Genomic DNA, 17,211 nt, shown 5'->3' with positions numbered 1-17,211 from the left:
ACCCACCGAGTCCAACACTGAAAACACACCAGATGGAAGCATCCAAATAGAATAAATACAGGAAATGTTGCAAGGGGCACAAGGAGTGCAGGGAGATTGAACACTGGTAATGTTTGTTGTTCATTAGGACCAAAGGGGGAAAAAATAGAAGGAAAGTACCTGTAACAATCTAAAGAGGAATACTACGTGATGGGGGTGGGGAGGGGAAGACAAAAGAGGCAGGAGAGCCTGTTAGAGTATTTGGCTTGTAGAAAAACTGGGAAGTTTAAAAAGTCTACAAGGAGTAGACGAACCATGAGAGATGATGGACTCTGAAAAACAAACTGAGGGTTCTAGAGGGGAGGGGGGTAGGGGGATGGGTTAGCCTGGTGATGGGCATTGAGGAGGGCACGTTCTGCATGGAGCACTGGGTGTTATGAACAAACAATGAATCATGGAACACTGCACCAAAAACTAATGATGTAATATATGGTGATTAACATAACAATAAAAAAATTAAAAAAAAAAAGTCTACAAGGAGGAAGAAAAGGGTGATAAGAGTAATCACCATGAGAACAAAATTAGAATTAGAATTTTGAAACTCGAAGAAAATTCCATCTTTCCAATTGAAAGCAGCAAAGGAGGGGGGGAACTCCCCCCCAAAAGATAGTAAGTACAAAAAAATAAACAGAAGGTAGAAACTGGTCATAATATAACAGTAATTGAAAAAAACGTTAACTATCAAATTTGCCACTGGAAGACAGAAACCCTCAGGTTGCACTTTTGAAAAAAGACTACACAATTTGCTGTTCACAAGAAAAGCATTTAAAACAGAAAGACATAAACGTTTAAATACAAAAAAAAATGCAATAAGATAAATAAATAAATACAGACCAAAAGAAAGTTTAAGGCCTTGAAAGGTGAAATTTAATGGGCACCTGGGTGGCTCAGTCAGTGAAGCGTCTGCCTTTGGCTCAGGTCATGATCCCAGGGTCCTATGATCGAGTCCCACATGGAGCTCCCTGCTCAGCGAGGAGTCTGCTTCTCCCTCTTCCTCTGCCCCTCCCCTCTGCTCATGCTCGCTCACACTCTCTCTCTCTGAAAATAAATAAAATCTTTTAAAAATTTTAAAAAGAAAAGTGAAATTTAAGGCCAAAAAAAGTTAAAAAACAAAGAATGATCTATGTCATTAATCATCAGGAAAATGCAAATCAAAACCACAATGAGATATCATTTCACCCGTCAGAACGGCTAGTATCAAAACCAAGAAACAACAAGTGTTGGCAAGGACCTGGGGAAAAGGGTACCCTTGTGCTCTGTTGGTGCGAGTGCAAACTGGTTGCCAGAGGTGAGAGGTGGATGGTGGGGGAAATGAGTGAACTGTTTTTGTTTTTGTTTAGTTTAAATAAATTTTAAAAAAGGAACAAAGAATGATGTAAAAAGAACATAGGACAAGTGTACATAATTATCACAAACACATATACTACATAAAAAATCAACCTTGAATGCCTCAAGCAACAGTTGGCTGAACTTCAGGGAGAAATAAACAAATCAATAATTGTAACTTTAACCAAAACCTCAGAAACTGATATATCAAGAGAACAAAAAGTGAACAGAGATATCTGAGATACAAACAACAGAATTAGTAAGTGTGGGCTATTATTTACACACAGGATTCCAAACCCTCCACTCAACATCCCCCCTCCTAAAAAATCAAGCAGGGAACACACAAGCATCCCTAGAATATATCAACAACATAGACTATGTATCATCACACCATAAAGCAAGCTTGGGATCATCACAAAATGCTGATGGGACGTTGGCGGGGGCAGCCACCTGGAGAGCAGGTCCTCAGTATTCAGTCATGTTAAGTATACAAACCCTCTGTGACCTAGAAATTCCCCTCCCAAGTCTGTCCAGTGCTCAGGGAAAGTATGCCCTGCTTCCACGGTGGCCCGCCAGGAAGGCTGTTTGTCCCAGCGTTCACCGTGGCAGGAGAGCTGGAGAAGGCAGAGGCAAAGCGGAGTGGGGCGCGCTGTGCAGCCCCCGCAGCCGGTAGCTGCCCAGGACCACAGAGCAATGTGGATAGATCTTAACAACCTAGTGCTGGACTAAAAATCAGAACGTGGAAAAAAAATCAGAACGTGACATTTATGATCAATATCATTTGCATTAATTAAAAATGCACACACATCAAACAACAATGCGCAGTTTGCAATTACTCCTACAAACAAATAGAGAAAAGGCAGTGGAGTATAAAAAGGAAAAGACATGCACACTTTGATACATTCAAGAGAGGCGCCTTTCCTGGGCTGATGAAGATCACATGCAAAGAGTAAGCACACGGGTAACTCAGCTCTGCCAGAAAAAAAAATCTTAACTGGGTGGGGCTTCGAGTTTGCTCTCCTCAGCCCATCAGAGCCTATGGCTGGCAGTGTCCCAGTGGCCCCAGACTTGGGGCAGGGTCAATCCGCAAAGCCCCCTGGTGCTCCATGCTGCGTGCACCAACATTTGGAAACATTCTGGCCAGGCTATAACATTTAAAATATGTATTTTATATATTAAATATAATTTTATATATTAAAATAATTCTGTGCTTTGCCTCCAAATTAGATGAACATTGTAATCCCGAGAGTAACGACAGTAATGAGCTTGTTATGTATTTCCGCTTTTCAAATGTTTTAGAATCTCAGATAAAATGTGGAAAGAAAGGGAAATTTTGTTGTTGTAGAGAATGAAAGCAGTGGAGTTGAGATTATCAGCTGGGTTCACGAAGAGTGGGGAGCTCAGAGATAATAAATTCACCTCCCACAGTCATCAAACCTAACTGACGAGTCCACCAGGTTGGGTGTGGAAAGGTCCCAGCTCTGAAGTCAAGCAGAGCCGGTTTTGAACGCAGCCCTTCTCTGTTCCTTACTGGCTGGGGTTAATCTCTCGCCTGCAGCGCATCATCTATAAATGAGGATGATGCCCGCCTAAGCACTGTGTTGATGTAGCGCTAAGAACCCCTGATATGTAACGGGTCCACACCAGGAGCCATCCGTGTGTGGCGCTGGGGGGAGGGAGAGTCTCACACTCTTACCCCCAGGTCTCAGGCAATCCCAGTGACCAGAAATGCCCAGGAAAGCCTGGACATCATCTTGTAGGTTTCCTTTAAAATGTGGGCATTCGGGCCAGAGGGGCCAGATCAGAACCTCTTCTTAGCTTTAAGATGCTAAGGAAAAGATTAGCTGGACACTGGACATAGCTCAGGTATGACCCAAATGGGGGTGCACCAAGGCATCCCCTCATTTCACCATGTGGACTGTCCCTCTTCCTTCCTCTCCTAACTCACGTGTTTAGGGAAACTTTCTCAAAATGATCTCCTCAGAGGCCCTCTTTCCTTAATCCCTTAAAGTCACTTCTATGGAGCATAGGACACAATTGTTCTCTGCTTCAATTATATGGGTCTTTTCTCCAATTAGATTGTAAGTCCTACGAGAATAGTGGTTGCAATATACAAACCCACACATATAACACACACACACACACACACACTTATGCACACATACATACACACATGTATCTACACAGAGATACATAATACATACACATGCTATCACGGGAGTACGTGCACATATGAACACACACAGAGACGAACCCACCTATGTATACACACACATTTATGCTTTCATACAGAAATCATACATATGTACCCACATATATAAGTACATCTACATATACACACACAGTTGTTTTTGTTTTTTGTGTCTCTTCCAAGAACTAGCCATAGATGGGCACCTAGAGGCCCTGGGAAAATAATTGACTGAGCAATGGAAATACCTCTTATCCCCACTCAGTCTCCTTCTACAGAGCCCGTTCACTCAGACTGGCTGGATCTTGTGGTCTGCTTCCTGCATTTAACCACCTGCACATAACAGACACACAGAATCTCAGGCAGGCCAGCTGCCTGAATCTTGCCTCCAAAACTTCCCAACATATACTCCTTGAATAGTGTTTAGGGAAGGAACTCTTCAGGACAGACCCACCGTCCAACCCTAAGCATGTCGTCATTTGATGGGTAATAACTTCAAGCCACTACAAATGTCTTTTGCCACCATCCTTTCCTTACAGAGCCTCCATGGTTTGGACCCAGATCATGAAATGGTCTTAGGTGAAGCAGGTGGATGGGAGACCAGTAGCCCTCAAACTTGAACACACAGCAGAATCACCTATAGCCCTTGGTAAACAGAGCCCCAACCCCCAGATTCTGATTCAGTAGGTCTGAGGCAGGGCCTGAGAATTTGCATTTCTAACAAGTTCTGGCATGATGGGGACCAGGGCCCATGCTTTGAAAACCAGTGGTATAAACTCAGAAATAGGATGCTGCCTCCAGTCATCCCTTCCCCTTGCTCTGCTAGCAGTAAAATGCCATGGTTTGCAAACTTTTATGCATATAAGAATCATCGGCAGTGCTTATTAAAACACAGATTCCTGGCCCTCACCCCCAAAGATTTTGATTTAGTAGATTTGGGTGGCACCAAGAATCTGAACTTCTAGCAAACTCTCAGATCATACGGATGTTGCTGGGTCAAGGTCTAGACTCTGAGATCATTGCCTGGGCTGGATTAGAATCACCTGACTCCAGAGATCACATAGGTCAGCAGCGGCCTGGGGCCAGGTAGTTTTAAAGCTCCCAGTGTGCAGCCAGGGTGGAAAACAACTATGTTGAGCCCCCGCCATCCTCAGTCCCCAGTGGGTTTTGATAAGGGGCAGCAGGGCCGACGTGGGTGAAGTGAGAAGCACGGGGTGCCTGGAGGAGGGAGGGGTATGCACAGGAGGCAGAGAGAATCCTCAGAAGTGATGTTCGCCTCTTTCTCAGTGTTGTTGGGTCCCAGCCCTGCACCCCAAAGGAGACTACCTTACAAAAAATGAAACCACTAAACAGGAAACATCTGGCCCAGGAGGCTGAGCAGACAAGCAAGGTTTTGCATTGGCCCCGGAAACCTGCTGGGCACGGAGCCTGGGCCCTAGAAAGGAAGACACTGAAGCAGCTGGGTCGTCCGCCGCACCTCCGCTCCCGCTGCGGTTCTCAGGCAGGGGTCTCCCCGGCCCCGCGGCAGGGGCAGCGCTGGCCGGCGGAGAGGCGTGGTGAGAAGCTGCAGGGATGCTGTGTGAGCAGGTACGGATCCTCCGGATCCTCCGGGGGGATGGAAAGTGGAAGGAAGGGGTGGGAGGCAGGGACAGCAGCAGGTGCTGCCGCAGGGGGACAGACGGGTGGGCCGGTGGTAGACCGGAAGAGGCGCTCCATCGGCCAGGTAGATGTTTGAGGGAAGAGATAAAGACTGAGAAAAGCAGAACACAGAGAAATGTGGGAGAGCAGGTGCTGGGAGGCCAGGCGGTCCCACAACAGGAAGAGGGCCAACAGCAGGCGGGTGTCAGGGGTGGCATGAGGCTCCTCCCCTCTGTGAACTGCCCGGTGGGGCCAGGACGGGCCAGGGGCAGGGACAGGGGCCAGTGCTCACTCCTTTCCCCAGGACTCGCTTCTTGAGGAGTCAGTGTGAGTCAGGAGGACCCACTGGAACATTGGAGAGAGAGTGTCACCTCTAGTGTGGCCTCAGCAGATGTGGCAAAGGGCGTCACGGGGGTGGGAGGTGAGCCAATCAGGCAGCCGGGCATTAAAAATCCTGGTAGCCAGACCAGCTCCCTCAGAATCTTGGGGTGGGCGACAGGCAGGAGCAGTTTTCAGGGCTCCCCAGGGGATGCAGCCAAGGATGGATGCCCCCGCAGTGGAAGGTATAGAGGGGCTGCGGGCCAGTGCCCTTGAACATAGTAAGTATGAGGGAAGCTGCAGCAGGAGATCCTCTAAAGGGTTATTAGGTGGGAGATAACCCCAGGCAACATTATTTTGTCAAAGGAGGGTGTCCCTGTCCCCAGGGTCAGAGTTGGCCTGTTTCCATGCAATTCTTAACCTCTGGAGCTGGACAAATTTCAGCGGTGGTGCTGGCCCCACCAAAGAGCCGTGATGTCATATTCAGCCCATCCAATTGCTGAACAGAGAGAGACACTGGCAGAGCCCAGGACCCAAGACTGAGGTGAGGACCTGGGGGGCAGGACAGGGAGCCTGGGGCCGGGGCCAGAGGACCCAGCGCCATTCCTGGGCCACCAGCTTCCCATTCTCTGGGGTCCCCACCTTGGCTCCTTGGCCTCAGCGCCAGGATCTCAACAGGAATAGACTGAGCCCCTTGTGGAGAGGGGTGGGGCTTCATTGTTCCTGGTTCCTCCCCCCGTTCCCCCTCCTCAGTGAGAGAGTGACCCCATTACACTAGAGTAGATCCCCTAATATGTCCAGAAAGAGGCAGTGCTCCCACCTCCACTGACTTCTATCTCCAGTTCTACCTCCTTCCCTCTCCTCCACTGACCACCCCATCCCTGACCGGCGAGCTATTTGCAAGTTAAAGTGCTGTACCGTCCGTCCCGTTTCCAGCCTCACAGGACCCATGCACTTACATGGCCCTCTCATTTGGTTTAATGTTCTTCTGTCACTATCTCAAAATCCTTAATAATGTCTGCACGGGACCCTGCGAATTATGTAGCTGGCTCTGCCCTGGGCTCTCGCTGGAGACTGGAGATCTCTCTCCCATGGGGACAGCATCATAGCTCCCCTCTCTGCTCTTCAACCCCCTCCGTCACCTGTGACAGCATGGGACAGCAACATGACACTCTTTATACACAAAGGGACCTCACCAAGGGAAGGGAGCACACCCAAGGCAAGAGGCAAGCGCGGAGAGAGGCGGCACCTGCCATCCTGAAGGCCCAGCACACCTGGGCTCCACCGTGCAGGGTCTGGAACAAGCCAGGAAGACATCCAGGGACATGAATCTGGCATAAATCTCTTAGTAGCCTCCATATTCTTTAGGCAAACCCTAATTTTAACATAAAATGTGCTACTGACTGTACAACTTAACATTTAATTTTATGTTGTCTGGTGTTGCTAGTTTCACCTGGGTGGGTCTTACTTCCAAAAGGAGGTGGCAAATTCAGAGGCCAGGGACCTCAGCTCATGAGCACATGAACACAGCACAGGCGTGGGCTCAGCTCAAGCACATGGCTGGGCACAGGATGTCCTTGCCGCTTGATTCAGTTGTGTGCGCTCCTAGGACTGTTACCTGAAGGAAGGAAGGGGCCGGGAGAACTTCCTTGGAGAGAGGGAAGCCGTGTCTGAGTGTCAGGGGTGAGGGCTGGGCGTCTGCAGAGCTGAGTCCAATCCCAGCCCCGCCGCGGGCTGCGGCCGCTGCGTGACTCTGTGTCGGGCGCGCTCTCCGCCAGCCTTGACGTCCTTATCTAGGAAATGGGAGTAAAAGCAGCCCCCTCCCAGGTTTGTCGGGAGGTCCAAATGAGCGCCGCTGTGCCGCCTGGTGCATTTGAATGTGCACCGGGATCTCCTGAAGAGCTTGCTAAAATGCGGGCTCTGTGTCAGTAGGTCCCAGATGGGGTCTGAGCTGCTGCAATCTGCAAGTCCCTAAGGGATGCTGACGCTTCTGGTCTCCCCGCCCAACTCTTATCAAGACGTTGTGCGGTGCCCGGATGCGCAGCATCTGCATTGCCTGGGAAACTTGTTGGAAATGCAGATTCTCAGGTGCCACCCTGACCTACGGACTCAAGAGACTCAGGGGGGTGGGGACGAGCGATCTGTGTGAACAAGCCTTCCAGATGCTTCTGATGCAGGTGCGTTTGAGAACTACTTAGCTCAGCACGGTGTTTTCTTTTCCATCACACGAATACTGACATAAGTACCTGTTAGGTGCCTAACTAACACTGTGCTAAGTGACGTGGTAGGAGCAAAGACCCTGGAACCCCCCTGGTCTCTACCTGCTTAGAATTTAGTTAGGCGGGCACCAGCTACTGTGTATACAATGGGGGGAGAGGGCATGTAGGGGGGGGGTGCTTATGGAAAATGCAGATTTCGGGTTTTCTACCGCAGGAGATTTTTTTCACCCCCAAGAGATTTTGATTCCGCAAGTCTATATTTTTCAAAAGGAACCCCAGCTTTTTCTGACCCTTATTCTGTAATCCAGGACCACACTCTGATAAACAGTGCCTTAGAAGGTGACACGAGAAAAACTCATTGGGAAGATAACCGGCTGCCAAACTGTGTGCTCCAGACAGCTTTTGGAGCGGGAAGAGGTTGCTACAACCTGGCGAGCCAAGCAGAATACCTCGGATTCCTTGCAATGTCGGCGGGTAGGACCGGGTGGGACGGACACAGCCTTAAGCCCAGCCCTTTATGAGACTGCTCAGTTACTCTCGCAAGTCCCACACGGTTGAATGTCTCATTCCCACTTTGCAGGTCAAATGCCCAGGGATCTAATAAGTTAAGCGGCATCTTCGCATATACGGGGCGGGTAAATCTCACAGCCGGAATTCACACCCGAACCCCCGGGGCTGCCCGGGGAGGCTGTGGAGCAGGGGCGGGGCTTGAGGGCTGTGATGGTCCCATCATTCGCGGATGTTAGTTTGCTGAGGGCGGGCCCGGCGGACTAGGGACCAATGAGAGCAAGCAGCCGGCGGGGTCTTCGGGCCAAGGAAACTAAACAAAGGAGGCTCAGAGCTTTGACCACCGTGAAACGCTTGGAGACCTCCGGTGGGTGCGGGCAGTCATGACAATGGAAGGAAGCCACAGTGGTATAAACAGAGCTTCGGACGGACGTGGAGTCCAGAGGCCTCGGTCCGTGTCCCTTTTCTTTCTAATTGTGACCGTGAGCCAGATATTTCCTGTCCTTGAGCCTGTATTCTCACCAGTAAAACAGAGATGATAATCCCTGGCTTGCCTGCCTCAGGGGTTGCTGTGAGGGTCACACGGGTTTACGTGTTCTGGAAACTATAAGGTGAGGTACCGTTAATACTCTCGGCTAAGCTGCCTTCGATGGTACTGGGTATGTTAATAGACTTAGTCCCAGGAGAACTGTTTTCCCTGTCTTTTCTCCAGGAATATATTTACAAAACCTGTATGTCCTTAGCACCATTTCAGCTCAGGCAGCTAACAGCTCTTCTTTTAGAGTGAAGACTCAATTTAGAAATAAAGATTTCTTTTCATACACAATTCTTGAGATTACCCCCGCCCAGGCCTCTATGGAGGAAAGAATTTATAGGAATTTTTCTTTAACACCTGTATTGAGATACCATTCACATACCGTATAGCTCACCCACTTAATGATACAGTTCCAGAGAATTCTGCAAACATCACCACCATCGATTTTAGAACATGGTCATTACCCCCCAAAGAAACCTTGTACCCATTAGAAATCACTCCACATTTCCCCCTAACCCCTCCAGCCCTAGGTAAACATTAATCTACGTCGAATATTAATATTAAACAGTGGGGTTTTTTGAAAGGGTGGTCCATGAACCACCTGCATCAGAATCACTTGGATGGTGTTTAAAAATGCAGATCACTGGGGCCCCTCCAGACCTCGTGGTCAGAAACTCTGGCGCTGAAGCCCAGAAGCCGTACTCCCAGCTCTGGGGTGATTCTTGTGCACATCAAAGCTTGAGAACCGCTGTTTGTCCTTGGATTAAAGGACAGAGCCAAGCTGTGTGTGGAGAGATGCGGGGAAGAGGCCGACGGGTACCTAGGACCAAGATGGCTCTTCCCGTCCCTTCTTCCTTTCTCGTCCCCATCTTCACTGCCCACCTCCGTGCCCTTCAACATGTAGACACATCCGGAGAATGGGAATCACAGAACTCAAGCTCAGGAAGTGCTCCTTGGCCTGTGATACCTCCAAGTTGCCACCAGAGGGCGCCAGAGCATCTCCAAAGCCAAGCCGGTCCCCCCCTTCCAAGTCAGGCTCTCCACTCAGGGTTGTCTCCGGATCTCAGGCTTGTCCCCCACCCCACTGATTCTCAGAGGGATGTTGGGCCGCATGAGGTCGAGTGGCAGCGCTCAGACAGCCTACAACAAATCTATTTTTAACATATATCCAGAAAAGTGAAAAAATCACAAGTGAACACTTCATGAATGAATTTCCAATAAATGAACCTACTCATGTGATCAAGAAACAGAATATTAGCAACATCCAGAAGCCACTCAATCATTGTATTTAAAAATGCATTTCTATTTAAGCTTACAATTTTAAAAGTGAGCTATTAAGTTTCAAATATGCGAGCGGTTACTAGCTTTTCGAAGACATTTTTAGAACATACAGAAGACAAATGCCCCTGAGGAATCCACTTCCTTCTTTCTGACAATCTTTCCCTCAGTTCTGAGGATATGAGCTGGATGGGGAGAAGAGGGGTAGCAGATAGAAATTCCAAGTCAGCTCTGCTTCTAAAACCACTTCTCAGTGAGAGAAACATCCTCACCAGGAGCAGTTCTCAAGCAGACACCACACTTAAGGAGGCTTCTGATCAACAGAAAGATTTTGAAACCTCCTATCATTACAGAGAATCACAAATAAATGCAGGGGAAATAGGAAGCAGGCAGATTTTTCTTACTCCTCCCAAATTTTAAAAAGGCAAATCCAACTATGTGTTTTTGTTTGCTTACAGTGGGTGGTAGTTATTACTTGTATTCTTTACACAAGGGATCCCCAATATACTCTAGTTTGTATTGTCCATATTTAGAGCTTAGAGCATAATTTTGCTATTTTAAATGGTCGGAGAGGTTCGTAGGCCCATCTTTTCTTTGATAATGTAGTATTTTTCTCAAATGTACTTCTTCTGATGCTGGGTCCTTGGAAGTCCTTTGGATATACTAACTCAATGCCTGGTTAGTACATCCTATCACAGGGAAGCAAATGCCAGAGTGCATGGTCAATCCAGATGCCTCGCACAAGCATGATACAGTACTGCCTTCCTTGGGCACCCAAGTGGGGGCTGGCCTCACGGGCTGTGACCCCACAGCACACACCCTCCCATGTCATCGGGAGGCTGTTCGCAACCCACAAACATGCCATGTTTCTCTGGGCGGACACTCAGCTTTCTTCCTGAAAGGCTGCCCTGTCTTTTCCTGCCTTCACGAAAGTGCTACTCAGAGGTCAAGGGCCTTACGAGGCCTGTATCTTCAGTAAAGCTTCCTCTGCCTACTCCAGACACCACTGGAATTATCTAAACTCTTCTAGCCTGAAAGTGTGTCTGCTGACAAGTTAGCACTTCATTGCACATCATCTTGTATCATGGAAGAGAGCCCTAAAATCTGCTGGTTCTTGATTAAACCTGACAGGCGTCCTGCCCCTCCCAGAAGCCTGCATGATGCGCTTCCTTGTAGGCAATGATTTTACACATCCCTTCTGTGCTGAGGAAAGAGTGCCTTTCTGCCCATAGCAGGACCATTGATCACATACAGCCTTGACCCGGACGCTAATGTCTCCTTGTGTCGTATGACTACGCCAGATCCGAGAACTATCTTCCACTTTGTTTCATCTGCTCCGGTCCTGGGCTTACCTTCATCCACAGTAAGGTGGGAAATTGGGGGTGAATAAATGGCAGCTAACTGCCTCAGAGCACGGCCGATAGCCTGAGAGAACATTCTGAGTCTTGGGTTGGCAGGAAGGCTGCAAACTGGCCAAGGCATCGTGAATTTCCAGCCTAAGATCTGGGATGTAGGGCAGGGAGGAGTCAGCCATACCACATCCCCACCCCCAGTGTCTGAAGAGCCCAGGCCTCCTGGGTTTAGGGTTAGCCCCCATAGAGAGCTAAGGTTGGGACCATCCCATATCATCCACACTGACCTCCACCATGGAGGCCCTGGAGATGCACGCCTCCTTTCTGCACACCCCGCAGTGTGATTCCTTGCCCCAAGGACTGGCCAGCCTGCATGCTTGGAGCTGGGGCTCAGCCCTCCCCAGTTTTAGGACCATTTTAGAGGCAAGCCAGAGCCTCTCACCACAAAGGCTGGCCTGTAAGCTTGAATGCTGGCTGCTTGGGGCCTGTGGTTGATTGACCTGTGGCAGGAGCAGATGAACAGGGGATGGAGCCCTGCCCCCTGGACCACACGTCCCAGTGACAATGCTGTACCCTGCTCTGAGGGCCGTATTTGGGGGAAATCCACCCCCATCCCCTTCACATCAAAGACACACACGTATCTCAGTACCATGCAGGAACTCACCCTAGGCCTTCCAGTCCCCATAGTGATGGAGTCATTCCCCCATTTATTCATCCACCTACTCAGCGAAGAGCTGTTGAGGATCCCTATGAGCCAGACACTGAGCCCAAAACTGGGACTAACAGCAGCGAACAGGACCCGCCCAGACCCTGCCCTCAGGAAGCTTGCAATCTAGTGGGCAAACTCAGGGAAGCAAAGGCTCACACCCTTACGTCATGACAACCAATCAATGATCTAGGCTGTGAGGGAAAAGAGAAGCACTCTGGGGGACGTGGGCCAATGCTCGCACTCCTGGCCCACAGACTCACCTTCCCGAAAACAAGGAGTCTTAATGGGGGACAGTTTAGCCACTCTGCCCCAGGGGAGGGAGCGCAGATGGGCTGGGAGGTGTACCTTGTAACGGGCGGTCAACTCTCTCCTGCTCTAAGGCAGGTCATACAAAGTACAGTTCAACACAGGTGGGTTTGCCTTTTAGCCAAAGGGCTTGTGTGGCAGGGTGGGGTGGAGAGTTATGGCAGAGGCCCGAGGGCAAAAAGGCCAAGGAGTCCCAGAGAGAAAACCAAGTGGTGGGGCCTCCCAAGGAAAATGCTCTGGGAAGATCCCAAGCCCCCGAGGGGTAGGGGTTGCACCTGCAGTGTGGGGGGTGTTTGTCCTGTGGGCAAGACGCAGAGGCCTCTGGCTGGACCCCAGGTGCCGCTGCAGGGACTCCCCGGGCAGGAGGAACCTGCCCCTGGGCGCGCAAGCATCCCCCTCTCGTGACCGGTGATAATCTGTCATGGTGGCTGAGGGCTGGAAGGCACTCGCAAGCCTGTGTGCAGCAATCAGCACGAGGCAGAGGGTGGGGCCAGTCAGAGGGGGCCGCTGGAGTCTCAGGGGATGAGGAGGCTTCTCCTGGCGTGCTGCCCGCTACCAGCGTGGCCCAGCGTGTGACAGCGCGCTCCATGCTGCCCCCTGGAACGCCACAGTGACTCACTCGGACTCTCCATGGAGTCTCCAACCAAGACATTGGAATTTGTAAACTGTTGCCACTCTGGGGGTTTGAATCCATCCCTTTTCACCAAGTCTCAAAGACAGGGATGCTTGAGAGGCTGCTTCCAAAACTTTAAAATGCATGCAAATCCTGGGGATCTGGTTAAAATGCAGATTTTGATCCCCAAAGTCTGAGTGGGGCTTCCTTTCTGAAAAAGCTCCCACGGGTGTCGAGGCTGCTGGTTTGCAGGCACCTTAAAGACTTGAGAACGTGAACAAGAGTGAATAAAATGAAACCCTCCCCTATCCTTCCTAAGTGCGGAGGGTCAGCTCTACCACCCATTACCCCCTGGGCAAGCATTTGTTGAGCCTCAGAACTGAGGCAAAGATTGGCAGAAAGAAGGAAGTCAGAGGTAAGAACTGTTTTAGATGGGAATAGTGTCAAAGATCCCCTTTGCCTGAATGCCTATCATGTGCCGTGATCTCGTCTCATCTTTGGATTTGGCAAGGGGGGTATTATTGATCTCCATTCATTTCATAATGTAATTAAGGTCTGGAAAGGTGAAGCAATCTTCCCCAGGGTGGGAGCGCCGCTGGAACTTGAATCCTTGACTGTCAAACTCCAAAATCCAGCAGATCTCACTATGACACACGTCCTTGTTTTGGAGGGTAAGGAAGTAACATTAAATTTGTCCCGCGGTTCTCAGCCTTGCTGGTGTGTTAGAATCAGCAAGAGGACTTTCAAAGCTCCCACACCTCAAGCCGATTACATCAGACTCTCCACTATCAGTATTTTGTAAGCTCCCCCGCCACCGCCCCCCCCCCCGCACCGTAATGCCAATGTGCAGGCAAGACTGGGCGTCAGAGTTAGTCCAGCTCCCCTTCTAATAAACAGGCAATTGAGTAGCTGATGGATGAAGTCCAATCTCGTCGGAACCAGTACCTCTCAATTCCTACTCCAGGACTCGGTCCAAGAAACCAGCTAAACACAAGACAATGTAGTAGGGTGAAGCAGGATGGGACAGGTATGGGAGGGAGGGGATTGCCAGGGAAAAATATGTAAGAAAAGAGCCGAAAATGTCCGCCAACGCTAGAGGCACTATGCATTTAGGAGCTGAGAGAAGATTCTGAAGAGAAAAACTCACCACACTGAAGTCCTTGAAATTAGAACACCTCACTCATCTCTGAGTCATCCCAGTGTATGTTAGATGATGGATAGATGAGTGAATGCACGGAACAAGGAGGGTGGGTGGGTCCCCTGGACCAGGAAATCTGGGGCGCAAGGTGAGCAGAAAAATGGGACTCACGCTGGGGTTGAGGGTAGAGGCAATGATAGGAGGAAGGATTTCACCTAATATAAAGCTGCCGTTGGGTAACTTTTTTCTCCTTCCAAGGCTGTAATAGATATTAATTTAAAACTAGTTTCTCCCTTTAAAATATTGGGGGTGAAAAGCTATTGAGAAACGGTGGTCAGCCTTACATGGCACTTGACTCCTTCTCTGAGATTCTGTAAACCCCAGATTCTGCAAAAACATGAGTCAGGAGGAGCCAAAACTCTGGGTGATGGATTAAGAGTCTACATGGGGATATTGCTTTGCTCATCCCTTGTCAGGGTGTTTAAATTTCTTACTGGATTTTCTTTCCTCACTCAACAGTGTTGAATTCATTCATCATCAATATCTTGTGTGGGTTTAATTATGAACCCACAGCCCCTCGTCTTCAAAGACAACATTGCCTGAGCCATGTCTTAGATGTTCCTCTACAAAGAGGAAGGCCTATTCCGTAACCACCCAGGCTCCCCTGGTCCACTTTGTGACCTTGGCTGACACCGGGTATAGCTGGTCGGTATCCAGTGTGTCATGCATTTGGGAGGTAGAGAGCGAACCATCCTATTCAGGAATCAACTCTGTGACTTCACTCCTATCAGCACATCCCAACCAGCACAAGCTGCATATGACATAACCGAATATCAGCCCTCTCTTCAAAGTTGTTCCTTGATCCAGGCTGGGAGAAAATAAATAATCTGGCTGAAAGGGGAAAGGACTTCCCCATTGGCAATGGTGGTGCCAGGCTATCCCACCTTCTTTTCCCGGCCCAACTATGAAATAAAGCTCAACTCCCTAAGCTTGGAGCCAATATCCCTATACCTTTAATGGTGAGGAAGCAACTGAATGAGTTCTAAATTACTTTCAAGAGAGAAACAGGGTCATGCCACTCCCCAACCTTCATTTTCCCCAACACTTCAATCCCTTCCTCAGTCTACTCTGAAGAGATTGAAAAGAGTCTCCCCCTAACCTATTGTCTCTCAATGGGATTTTTTTTTTTAGTACCGAAGAAACAAAACACCAGCAGGACCATCACTAGCCAATATGACCCCTTATGCAAAGGCATCCCAACATCCCTTTCCTCAAGACATTTTAGTGTCATCTGCAAGAGTTTTGTTGCAATAAATACATAAATGTTTAGGATGTTAATGGTACCACTTTAGACATAGTTCATTTGTGCAGTGCACAACCTGCACATCCTTAGGCCCTGGCTGTGGAGACCGGAGACCTATATGATGGACCTTAACCTGACCTGAGTTTAAGTTAAAAACTGAAAAGAAGGGGGACATCTGGGTGGCACAGTTGGTTAAGTAACCGACTCTTGGTTTAGGCTCAGGTCATGATCTCAGGTTCATGAGATTGAGCCCCTCCCCCCCCCACACACACACACTCGGGCTCCATGCTGAGTGCCGAATCTGCTTCAGATTCTCTCTTCCTCTCCCTCTGCCCTTCTCTCTGTTTGTGCAGGCACTCTCTCTCTCTAAAATAAATAAATAAATCCTTTTTTTATTTATTCATTTTGAGAGAGAGAGCACAAGCAGAGGCAGAGGGAAAAGCAGACTCTCAGCTGAGCAGGGAGCCCGACATGGAGCTCGATCCCAGGACCCTGAGATCACGACCTGAGCTGAAGGCAGATGCTTAACCATCTCTGCCGCCCAGGCGCCCCTAAAATAAATAAATAAATCTTAAAAAAAAAAAAAAGCCAAGCTGGAAATGAGGTGATGCATGGAAAGAAGACGTCTGATAGAAGTCATGGGGTGGGGGGCGGGGCCGGAGGTTCTCTCGCCCTTGTGTTGTGTGCAGGAGGAACAGCCAGCTATTAAATGGAGCTGAATATTCGCATGACTGCACTCGAGAGCTAGAAATGTAGGCGCCTCCCGGGCTCCTGCCAGCATCCAACCCGCAGCTCCCCTGGAAGGGCAGAGACCCACGCCGTGTGCCAACTGGCCTCGTGGCTCTACATCCAAGAAGCGCCTACCACAAAAGGTGCCCCCAAGAGCCGTCCGGGGTCAGTGGGAGTTTGGACTCTCTTCTGGTGCCTTTTGTCTGTTTACCACACGAAAACACTGTGGGCTCAGAGCACATTGCAGAGGGACGGTGTGTCCTGGACTCCCCATCTCGGCCTCTCTCTTTGTGGGGGGAGGGCAGAGAGGAAGGCAAGGATGAAAACGAGTTTCTCCCCCACGCTCCCTTCCATTTAGAGCCCCCGGCTCGGGATGCAGGCCACGCTCGGGGCAGTCCTCGCTGCACACTTGCTGAGTGTGGGCGCTCCACTGCGCTCGTGGTGCACGTTCCGTGTAAGGCTGAGCTGCCCTAGAAAAACTGAGAGCAAGCAGCGGTCCAAATGAACTGGTGCTGGGAGAGTTTCTGAGTGAAATGACACATTTGGAAATACCTACAAATGCAAGCCGTAGGGGGAAAAAATACTGAAATCGTGACATGACCCATCACTTGGTTCTCCTTCTTCACTGTTTTCTTCAACTAGCTCTTATCTCCTCTTACATATATTTTATGACAGTCGCCTGTCTAGTGGGGAACAGGGACCTAAATTGCTGTCAGTTCCCCAGAGTGCAGCCTGGACAGCAGTCTGCCGGGAAAGTGTGTGAGCGTGTGGCCAGAGTGGGCCGGGAGGGGGAGAGAGAGAACTTTCTGGGGGCGCTGCACACGTTCAGTTGTGATCGCGCCAGACGGAGGGCTGGCGGATGAGCTCAGAGAGGCTGCAGAGGACAGGGGCACACACGAGGGTAAGCGCTGGGGGGGGGACTTGGGATGCGGGGGAGGAAAAGAACATCAGGGCCATAACACTCGGCAAAAGATATGCCATAAGTGATAGCAAAAACTGAGGAAAAGGTCATT

The 17,211-nt window shown here is 49.6% G+C and overlaps 1 protein-coding gene across 5 annotated transcripts in view; it reads left to right on the top strand.

Moving 5' to 3' along the window:
- Nucleotides 1–4,985: 4,985 nt before the first annotated feature.
- SLC14A1 (solute carrier family 14 member 1 (Kidd blood group)) overlaps nucleotides 4,986–17,211 on the top strand; it is a 45,742-nt gene continuing 33,516 nt past the window's right edge. For 3 of the 5 annotated variants that reach the window (XM_088019655.1, XM_088019654.1, XM_028098207.2), the window contains exons 1-2: nucleotides 4,986–5,140; nucleotides 5,954–6,053. Coding sequence is in view for 1 of the 5 variants with exons in the window: in XM_028098208.2 (XP_027954009.1) it covers nucleotides 5,126–5,140 (15 nt within the window). In the remaining 4 variants the exon portion in view is untranslated. Of the gene's footprint in view, nucleotides 5,141–5,895; nucleotides 6,054–17,211 lie in introns of all 5 variants that reach the window. The other 2 variants (XM_028098206.2, XM_028098208.2) reach the window with 2 other exon arrangements.

Source organism: Eumetopias jubatus, unplaced genomic scaffold (genome assembly GCF_037043125.1).
Source record: "Eumetopias jubatus isolate StellerSeaLion01/CBP00866 unplaced genomic scaffold, mEumJub1_p1.0 scaffold_16, whole genome shotgun sequence".
Lineage (NCBI taxonomy): Eukaryota > Metazoa > Chordata > Mammalia > Carnivora > Otariidae > Eumetopias > Eumetopias jubatus.
This window is presented reverse-complemented; position numbering and strand designations above follow the sequence as displayed.